This window comes from Chanos chanos, chromosome 7, assembly GCF_902362185.1.
Source record: "Chanos chanos chromosome 7, fChaCha1.1, whole genome shotgun sequence".
Classification (NCBI taxonomy): Eukaryota; Metazoa; Chordata; class Actinopteri; order Gonorynchiformes; family Chanidae; genus Chanos; species Chanos chanos.
In genome coordinates, this window is record NC_044501.1 from 5,630,964 (window position 1) to 5,641,986 (window position 11,023).

The 11,023-nt window shown below is 39.3% G+C and overlaps 1 protein-coding gene across 1 annotated transcript; it reads right to left on the reverse strand.

Annotated features, from left to right (window-relative positions):
- On the reverse strand, positions 1 to 8,468 carry LOC115815892 (adhesion G protein-coupled receptor E1-like). The gene is made up of 10 exons (XM_030778861.1): positions 8,447 to 8,468; positions 5,548 to 5,661; positions 5,190 to 5,371; positions 2,835 to 2,939; positions 2,293 to 2,525; positions 1,975 to 2,041; positions 1,704 to 1,795; positions 1,432 to 1,594; positions 1,195 to 1,278; positions 1 to 84 (listed from the first exon to the last, which is right to left on the reverse strand). Exons 1-10 carry the CDS (start codon positions 8,466 to 8,468, stop codon positions 1 to 3), a joined length of 1,146 nt encoding a protein of 381 aa, XP_030634721.1.
- Between the last annotated feature and the right edge of the window lie 2,555 nt (positions 8,469 to 11,023).

Sequence of the window (11,023 nt, forward strand, 5' to 3'; positions counted from 1 at the left end):
TTAGGCCTCCTCAGCTATGGAAGGAATGCCAACCGTGGACACCGCAAAGACAGCAAATTCAGGATCAAGTGATGTAAATAATGTCTAGTAAAGAGTGTCAAACTTTTAAAAATAAAAAATGTGACTTGCAGTTCCCTCATATTAATCATCTCTTTTTTCATATTACTGAGTAGAAAGTAGAGTATTCCGAAACAGGCCAAAACGATCAAGTCAGAGACTTTTGAAGCTTCGTTCGAAAAAGGTTGCCTAAAATTCGATTGGCAAAAAGTGGCATTCGACACAGCCCTACTGAACGACATATGCTCTATTAAACAGGTATCTGTGCAGCAAATTCACAGGACTTTTCCAAAGCTTTCTGGGTTTATTTATTTTTCCAAAACTTCTCCAGGCCTGGAAATTGCTATTTTCTAATTCCATGACTTTTCCAGGCTTTTCATGACCATACGAACCCTGCACTGTGTCCTCATGCTCTTAAGAACACATACATATAATGGACACTCAAACAATAAAAAAAAAAATTGTTTGTTAAGATCTGGGCTGAGCAAAACAGCTCTAATTTGTACCGAACTGTCAGGCTACTCCGAGTTGTTCATGGATTGTTCTCTGGGTTGTTCATGGATTGTTCTCTAAATATATGGAAAACAATGTATTAGGGGCTAAAAGACAAAGCCAAGGACTAAACTGCTTGTAGACTCCTCTCCTCTCCTCTGCTCCCCTCTCCCTGCTAATCCTTTTTATTCAAGTCGACACTTACAGCATCAATGCTGTAAATGGTACTCTGGACAGTCCTCATGTTCTGCAGAACACACACACACACACACACACACACACACACACACACACACACACACACACACTTCAAATTAATGGTCACAGACTCAGGGGAAAACAATTATTTTATATCCACTTTCATTTTTAATCGTAACCTTAACACTGATAACAGGTGCTAAACGGACCCTTTGGAGATATCCAACCAGCATAATTGTTTCCAACAGTTCATTACATATCTTAATGTGTTTATATGCTGTACAGTGAATTGGTGGAGCAAAAGCAACCTCAGAAACTCAAGACTTCCCTAAGTCTTTTATTTTAACTCCAAATCCCAGTCATGTCCTAAGCCAAGACACACTACATCTCACTCATGTCAGAAATATAACACTTGAATCTGACTGAGTGTCAGCTAATGTCACTCACCTCTGTCATCTGCTCATTTGACAATGCATCGATGTCATGGTGAGGGCAGAGGGTGTACCACAACTTTTTGTACTGCTTTCTGACCTGAAGACAAACGTAAAAAGATAGGGGTGGGGGGTGGTTCTGCGGGGGGTGTTGATATCATGACCAGAGTTCACGGATGCAGGTCACAGTACATATGGAAACATAAGCATGCTAGAAAAAAATCAAAGATTTTTGAAATTGATTCTGCTTTACCTCTTCATTGAGGACACAGTGGACCAGGAAGATGAAGGTGCCTTGCTGAGAAGTGAGGAGAAGGAAGATGATCTCTGCCCCCTCACTGATGTTTGTGGAGAACCCCAGTATCCAGGGGCAACCCAGTATAAAAAACTGGGCCAGTGCTTTGAACACCATAGTCCTAAAGAGTGTCAATTTATTTGCAGGTGCATTAATGACATTAGTAATGGAGTGGTAGAAAAATGCAGATGTTTATGTGAAGGCGTGTGTTGTGGGTCTTTCTGTGTTACCTGCTGGTTTTGATCTGTGAGACATCACCGCTCAGGTGCATCAGTGTGCACTGAAGAGTGATGATGATGGTGATGAAGAGGATCAAATTCACCTGGACAAGTGAGAGCAAATTATAGTTTCAACTGCTGATTCTACAACTGGTTTAAGTACATTAGTTAAAACCTGTTCAGGACCTAGGGAACTCCCATCACCTTCTGTATTAGTATATTCACAGTATAAGAGGCAAGTCTATCTGAGCATCACAGAATAGGATTACTAAAGGATACACACTACAAGAATGAAGCAAACAGGACCCAAAAAACTCCAGAGAAAATTCGTCCCCAACTTAATCCAGCACCTACACAGAAGAGAAGAGTGTCCATCACAAATCATACAGTGTAAGCTATTACACCAAATGGTTTGTTATTGTTTAATACTGACCAACACAGCACTTCGAAATGGAATGCATCATCCTGTCAATCACACTTTGTTTTCTACATCCTGAGTAATGTGCAATTACTATCATATTCTTGCTCACTGACAAACTTTAAAATCACTTGAGAAGTTTAATCGATGGTGGATAGAACTTGATCCTCTGTCCGTACTCACGTCTCACTGTCATAACCGTCACACTGAACAGACACAGATACACCGACCACAAGAGTGGGGAGCACATAACCAATCACAAGTTGGTATTTCCAGTGAAGCACCTCCCTCCGCCTGGATTTGATCTTTGATAGGTGCATCACTGAGATGAAGAGTGTTATGGCCTCAAGGAACATCCACATAAATGCAGAGAGAAAAAGGAAGTGCAATATTCCAGCAAACACAGCACATGCTCTCTGAGCAGAAGGCAAGATGTTAGAGAAAGAAATTTGTTAGTTGTCACCATTACTATCATCATCATCATCTTCATCATCCCTATAAACATCAGCAGCATCCTTGTGATTTTGATAAAGTAATGTAATATCAACCTATTTTTCATGTATACCACTGTTATCATTTCATTAATGTAAGTGAACTGATGATGGGTGATATGCCATTAACGACACCTTGTAATTGCTGTGAGCCAGAAAATGTTGAGTAAGTAGGAAGAGGAGTTGTGCTGGCAGCAGACAGATGCAGAGGTTCAGTCGAAGTACGCTGCTCACTCTCGAGTTCTTACGAAACAGGATGAAGGTCAGAACAGCCAAGGACAGCAATGTTAGCCCTACTGCAAAAGCAATGGTGTTCAGCAGCTCCAAGCGATGACTCCACTGAAAAAATGACAAGTGGTTCAGGTTGAACAGGGTCAGATGAGCTTTTTCTCAACTCTTCAGACCTTTGATCCTACCAGTTGCTCGAAAGGTTTCAATGGAATAATGGTCCATGCTGCTGTAATGGACTCCACATTCACACTGAAAAAGGTCTAAAGAAAAGTGAACTCTCTGCCTATCCAACACATCCAAGTGGTAAAGGATAAACTGTGAATATGAAACATGCACTGGGCCTGTTCTATTAAGCTGGTAAGCTGTGGCATTTAAGTGTACCAGTATCTGTTTCAAAATGACCTCACAGATCTCATGAAATCATTCCCCTAATTATTAAACCACAACAACCAGACTTTGTTACTAGACAGGATTTGACCACGGTTTGTTACCGCTCACACTAAATCCAGACTCTGTTCACAGCTTGATGCACAAAGAACCAGGGTTCACTGGGATGATGTTTTTTCTACTCAGCTGGTTGGTGTTGGTGGTAGTGGTAGTGGAAACAGAACCAGGTGGGGTCATATTTTGCTAAAGCCTATCTCTGACAGGGTCCGTCAAGTTTTACATATTCTAAGATACCGCTCTGCACTCCAGTGTGATTCTGCACCATAATTCATGTGCTTGTCATCCTCGTGCAAAATTGAACTATTTCTGGCATTCAACTTTAAACTCTGAAGTTTGAAGAGCTACTTTTATCCCCAGAACTGCTGCTCAGAGGGTGTTTTTTGACACACATTTCTATATAAATCCCGTCCACTGTTGTACAGGGATAACATTTCAGTGAGGAATTATAAATAAAGGGAATCATAGATATATTTTTAGATTCTAGCAGGGCTAGCTGGCACGCTTGCTAAATAAAAAAAAATCCATGTGACAACATGCGCTGGTGGTTAACTGATGAGACAAGCTGAAACCTGAGGTGGAGTGGTTGGTAAACTAGGCTGGCTATAACCATGTCACAGAAGAAGTCTAAAGCATTAAGAGGAAGTCTAAAGCGGCATTACGAACTTTTGAAGGACAGTCCTAACAGTGTTAAATGCTAATTCCGTATGCAAGAATGTTGAAAAATGCTGTGAATTTATTTTAAACTGTTTCATTTGTTTATTCATTTTTGGCTACACATTGTTTTTAATGCTAAAAGTGGAAATGAAAAAAAAATAGGTACAAGACGTGAATTTAAACAGAATACATTTGTGCTGCCTGTCTCATTATTCCAACAAATTAACATGGTAGCCCGACATTATATGTCGGCAATTAAAATAGGCGGCAATTCAAATCTTTTATTGATTTTTAAATGCTCAAAAATTTGTTCCCATGATTTTGTTGCCTTTGAGCATGTTAATGTGGCCGAAATCATCACTGAAACTCATGCCAATGGATTTTCATGTTGAACCGCTAAATCCGATTCCATTGACGAAATTCTGAGTCGGGTATAGCCCTAATGAAAACCATTAAAAATCATCATAAAATGTTGATCTATGATTCCTTGTGAAATATCTCACAAGCTATAATATGACTTTGGAAACATGACCTGGTTGGTCACTTTTATGAATGAGAAATTCATGAAATCATGCTGAAAGTAAAAATGAGATGGGGAAAATAGCGGCCACTAATGGACAGAGCGTGACATCACAACTACGTCATGACGCTTTCTCACATCAAAATGGTGTGGTAAAACTTCACTGCACACATTACTGATGACATGAAGTAACATGTATATTTAATTGCCATTACTTTCTCATTCTGTAATATATTTTACTTTTATCTGCATGATAAAGTACCTGCATTCCCTTACCTCAGGTAATTTTTCAGTTTGCATGATGAGAGCAAAGGTAGACAATTGCTTGCAAGAACAGATTGTATGGTTGGAATATTTCTCACTGATTCTCACACAGCCATTTGTGCTCCATTCAGTGTTGTCCCAGTAGACACAGTGAAGGGTTCCTGCAGGATCCATGTCCTGGTCAGTGGAGGTGGAACATGTGTAAACTTGTAAAAGTGTAAAATCCAATAAAGTGAAATGAATGCTTGTGTGTTTCTGCCTTACTACACAGGTGCCTCCCTCTCACATGTCTAAATGTACATTCACATGTATAGAACATGTTTTTTTTTAATGATTTGTAAGTATGCTTATTGTGGCATGTGTTATTATTGCTGATGCATAATAATTTCTCATTTATCATACATAATGCTGTTATCATGTAACGATCCATCTGTTTCCTTCCATATATCCATTTAAGAAGTTAAAATGCTTACTCTGATGTGCTTTAGGGTGAAGTTAACTGGATTTATAAGCGTTTTGTTGTTGGTTTCGGGCAGGAAGGCTGAGACTACTGTGGACATCATAGTGTTGACTGTGTCTTTCTTTGAGTGGAAGAAGGTGGGCTTCAGTATTTCTGACATGTTGTTGTACGTCATGAAGGCCGCAGATGCATGTCCTGAGTTTCAGATAAACAACGTTTTAAATCCAAACTACCAAAAAATTATCACCACAGTACCTTCTTTTACTCAGTGTGTTTAATGTTGAGTCCTTAACATTTACTTAAACTTTACAAACACACATCCAACCATCGTAATTTCTGCATAACATGGACTGTTCAGATTTTAAACTTACCCTTGTTGTTCTCTGCAATACTGATGATGTCGATATCCATGAGAGCGGCAGTATTACTGAGCCGAAGGACATTCCTTACAGTGGCGTTTGGTCCGACAGTGTAGACTTTCACTTCTGACAGACACACAACATGAATTAAAACAGACAATTCCACATCACATCAATCAGAAGACAAGAAGGGTATGCACATATACACATATATGCACATGTAATGTTCTTCTCTCCATGAAGTGTATCATTGTTCCTGTTAAAACACATCTGCAGACATTTGAGTCCATTGCTTGTGTTCCTAACTGAACAGGAAGTATTAAGCTACAGATACACAGTTAGGCTTTTGTTGTCTTGCACCCTTTAGGTAGACTGGTCTAAAACAGGGGTATATAAATCCAGAGCTGGAGGACCAAAGTGCTTCTCGTTTTTGTGGATGTAGTTCTCAGACAATCCAAGACGAGAGCGGTTGGACTTTGACCCTCAGAGACAGGAACTGAGCACACCTGGACTACAGTAGCACTCCTGTCAGAAGTGAACACTGATCTGTTTTGAATGTATTTGACATGGAGGTGCCCATCCATGCATAGGTAAACATATCTGATAGAGAGGACTGTGTGTATGATGTCAGGGTAAAGACATTATGTACCAGTGGTGTTGGAGGTAAAGTTGAGGAGCTTTTCTGTGTCTGTTGGTTTCACCAGTGAAGAGACCAGTGTCTCAGAATTGTTCAAAAATGTGCTTGCCCATGATGCCAGATTTACTGATTCACTGGATTTATCAAATTTTCTCTCCAGTGTATTTAACATCTCATCCAGTTGTGCTGTTATCCTCTGTAAAAAAAGGAGGGAAAATTATGAACAATTAACAGATAATATGAATTGCTGCCCTCTGAAACATGAATATTGAATCTGAAATTTGTAATGAAACCTTTCTACACTGTCATTGTTTTTATAGTATTTCCTGCAAGTGGGACTTTATTATCATTTCAATTGAACTGCAATTACCAATGAAGGGGAAACGGCAGAGAATGTAGTATATTACATGAGTACTTTAAGACATCCATGTGAGTACACAGAATAAACTGGGAAAGCACTGCAAATTGTCTGCAGTATGCACATGTACGTAGTATTTCCATGTTCCATGTATTTGGTCGATAAATAAAGCGTATGGTGAATAGTGGGCTCCGTGCCTTATTTGCCGGCATCAGTCTGTATTCGTAGATCAAAGCAGTCTACGTTTCGCAGCTGTTGCATATGACATACCCAGCATTTGACTTGTCACGGCTAAGTATTTCACTAAATCACTCGCACACGTAACCTTTTCTGCCCCTTCCATTTTTAAATTTCTCTCGGATCTTTTTTTGCCTCCATTGCTGCTTAAGGCAAATGGACACTGCAACTGGCAGAATGAGACTCTAGTTTGCTGATTCGTGTATGAGGAAAAACAAAGCTTAAAATATGGAATTGCACACCATGATCATTGCTGGAACTTTCCTGCATTTCAACATAATATAAAATTCCTACATCCAAGTGTGTCACTACATTATAAATCTGTTCAATATAACTGTATTCATCCTGCCAAGTTATTTCAAAAGAGGAAACTATAAACATTGCATCAAAGTCAAAAAAGTTAGTGTCATGACAGAACATTGGTCACTGGTCTGAAATCTGTGATAATCATCAGTTACTCTCATGTATACCTTCCATGCCTTTTGCAAGTCAGTGTTTCCTGTTAGAATAAAAGAGAGAGAGAGAGAGAGAGAAATATTAGTGAAAGAAGGAAAGTATAAGCACATTTTAAATGGAGTTTGTTTAATCTACTGACTCAAAGAAATATAAATATAAATATAACAATAAAATATGTATAATGTGTTTCATAGTCTCCAAGAGAGGACATAGCTTCTCAGTACATATAACGACTCCTAAACCTTATACTGACTTAAACTCTGTACATTCCTAAGTGTGGCTGTATCTGTTTTATCAGTTGCTGTTTATTTCAACATATGACGAATGTTCATCCCACAGAGGTGCTTTCAGACTGTGAAACTATGATAGGTCAAACTGATAGGTCAAACTATGACAGGCTGTGTCTTTACTGGCAAAGTCCTGTAAAGCCCCAGCATTGTAAACCACATCTCAAAACCATGAACCTCAAGGGGGAGTGGCTAATTAAGCCGTCCAGAAGCAGGTTTATTTCAAGGACACAACACAACACCCTCTACTGTTTCCTCTAGCGAGGCCTGCTTCAGAGCAGGGACTGCAGGCACAGCCCCCTGACATTCATTTCCTCAGCCAGCTTCTCCATATCTGTGAGGTTTTGACCACGACCCAATCACAGACCCACTGGGTAGAATAAGGTTTATTCAAAAAAATCAAGAGGCAATCTCAAAACAGTGTCCAGTTCAAGGTCAAAGCCACAAATCCAGAGAGCAAACAAATCCAAATCGTTAGGCAAAAACAGGTCCAGGTAAACACAGTCAAACTTACAGAAGACAAAACTCACACAAACAGGCAGAAGGAACAAAAGGTCACAATCTGACAAGGAACAGGTACAAACACAGGACCTAAATGCACAGAACAAGTAACAGCAGAGACAGACTATTGGGGAAAACAAGCCAGGTAATAATATGAATCAGGTGGGGGGCAGGGACAGGAGTACACAGGGACAAACAGAATACTGATATCCTGTCCTGTCGTGCCTACTTTCATGAACTGTAGCATTAATTTACATTACGTATCTTATTCTTTGGGGGGGGGGGTGTTCTGACCAGTTTTGTGTCTCTCTTTTGCTCTGCGAGACCAAATGCCTGTGTTACTGCCTCACAGATCACCTTATATGGTCATGCATCCTGTCCCTCATGGTACAACTCTATTTCTGGGGAATAGCATGTCTGGCTTCAATCTCTTACCATCTTTGCTGAATTTAGCCATGACTACGTGTGTGTGTGTGTGTGGGTGACGGATGCTGTTACTGGTAAAACTAAAAGTGTTAAAGTATGTTTGTTTAGAGTAGGGAAAGGATTAGGTCGTTATTCTTTACTTTTGTCAAAGTGGAAATCAGTAGAGGGTCCCCAGAATCTGGCATTTGGCAAGATCATGAAATTGGGTAAAGGGAGAAAGGGGCTATACAATAAATCAATCAGTCAATTAATCAATCAATAAATAAATCTGTTTTAATATACGTAATGTACTTCTTATGTCTTTAAGTTTGACTTCTTCAGTTTATTGAACTGTTTTGTTCCTGAGTCGTCCAGTGTGTATCTCCCGATCAATGGCTGATCAGACTTGATGAGGATGTCACTCTTATTGCATGGTTACATACAGACATACTTGATAGTTTCCTCCCTGGCCAAACGAACTGAGCAAGTCACTTTAATTGTTTCTCCAACATGTGCACGCAGTGGCTGGGTAGACATCACAACCCTCTCAACTGTCTCTCTCTCTCTCACACACACTCACACACACACTCACTCACACACACACACACACACACACTCACACACACCTGATATAAGCGCCTTTTTGCTTATTTATTGATTTTGGATTGTGTCTATGAACATGCTAATATATCCCTTGTAGTTTTTTTGCTATAGTTGCCAGAGGAGATACTACAGTGCATAGATTACTGTCTGCCTTTTGAGACATGAGTTTACTTTTGAGACATGGGTTTACTTTTGAGACATGGGGAGACATGACCCATACTCTGATTCGCAGTCTAAGTAGAACACCACCAGAATTAGCTAGTTTTAGCATGTCATACAACTATCCTTCAACATCCTAATCGAATCAATCAATCTTAAAGGGCCAGCCATGTTCCACACAGAACTGGAGCAAAACAGATATCATTACTCACACTTTGTTTACTGGCTAATATTCAAATATTCAAAGAACAGTAGATAAATTTGATAACAAGTATGGTCACTTGTACAAGAAGCTTAAATTTACAACATGAAATTAAAAGCTTCTTCATTGACACCTCATCTGGTCAATATTTCTCTTTACAAATTGTAACTAAATTTTCAGTAATTTGCCATCTACATGAAGAGAAACTTTCTAGCCATTTCTCAAGGAGGTGACTCGTGTGGACTTGTGGGGGGAGGTTTCCCAGAATGCATTTCATTCAAATTTCACAAAAATAACAGCAATGGTGGCAGATGAGTGACCACATAGTGTTGTTCTGTCACCCAATGTAGTTTTTAAGATTTTTCAGGCAAGAAATTAACATTTCAGAATCCGAATGTGTGTCGGTAATGCCCCCTTGAAAGTCCTAAATGTTTGGAGATGTGACATCTACTAACGGACCGAGCTAGCTAGCTCTAGCCAGCAAGAACGCAGCTGTTTCAAATGCGGTTTGACCGTACTGCATCCTCCTGCTTCATTGGGTGTCCAGAATCCCAAGTTGAAGTTACAGGAGAAAAGAAAAAAAGGTTGAACTGAACCACTATTTTTTGTATGACGGATTATTGGACCACGCTGAGGGGGAAAAAAATTCTGAGATTTCGAGAATAAGGTCGAAGTCGAAATTGATAAAAAAAAAAAGTCACAATTTAATGAGAATAAAGACATAATATATCAAGAAAAAAGTCGTAATATTACAAGAAAAAATCATATTGCAAGAATAAAATCGTAACAAAAGAGGCAATTTCCTCCAAGTCCATGTGATTCTTTCTTTGGAATAGACACAGTTTCCTGCACAATCTTTTCAAGTCCTGATACATATGATTATGTGCTGCTGATGTGACAAAAGATTAAGTATTTCGTTGTTTGTGAAACTTCTATTAGTATAACTTCACAAGATGCTCCATGTTCCTCATTTTAACACAGGCGGCAGGCTGCTCTCCTGATATTTCCCCTCTAACATAACACGTAGCCTAAAATTACAACTTTTTCTCTCATAAAATTTATTCTTGTAATAGTATCACTTTGTTTCTTGTAAAATTACAACTTTATTCTCCTAATACTATTTTATTCACGTAACACTACGACATTATTCTTAAAACCTCAGAATTTTTTTTCTTCTTCAATGTGGCCCTAATACTCCATCATAATTTTGAATTGAACTGCTTTACTTTTATCAACAATCTCCTCAGTATCTGCACTCATTTCCTCACTCCACGCTGTTTCTGTTGTTCTGTCAAACGTCGATGGTGCGACGGAACAATACACCTTTTAAATGATTGGCTGGTTCCGTGTCACTCAAAGCATGCTCTATTATCAAGGGATATGATAGGCTGGTTATGAGCCGGGGGTGAGCATACTTGGGGTGAGCAAACGAACTTTTTGTATTCCTTATGTGCTTTCCTTGCAGTTTGTATTTAATGTATACAAGTGAAACTATTGGGCATTCTGTTGAACAGTTTTCTTGTTGCTGTTGATAAAGTGTCTATTGCGGTACGTATCGCTATCGTTTTATCACCCTAGCTTAAGGCCACGGTCTGAGGGGGCAACAATTTTATCTTAGGTGGCATTGACAGCATTAGGCGGCA

What these genes read in the sequence shown, in the direction of transcription:
- LOC115815892 (XM_030778861.1), bottom strand. Translation starts at nt 8,468, where the DNA reads ATGGCTAAATTCAGCAAAGATG. An exon ending in GGCTAAATTCAGCAAAGATG is followed by an intron (nt 5,662 to 8,446) that starts GTAAGAGATTGA and finishes TGTGTCTGTCAG; the next exon opens with AAGTGAAAGTCTACACTGTC. An exon ending in TATTGCAGAGAACAACAAGG is followed by an intron (nt 5,372 to 5,547) that starts GTAAGTTTAAAA and finishes TCTGAAACTCAG; the next exon opens with GACATGCATCTGCGGCCTTC.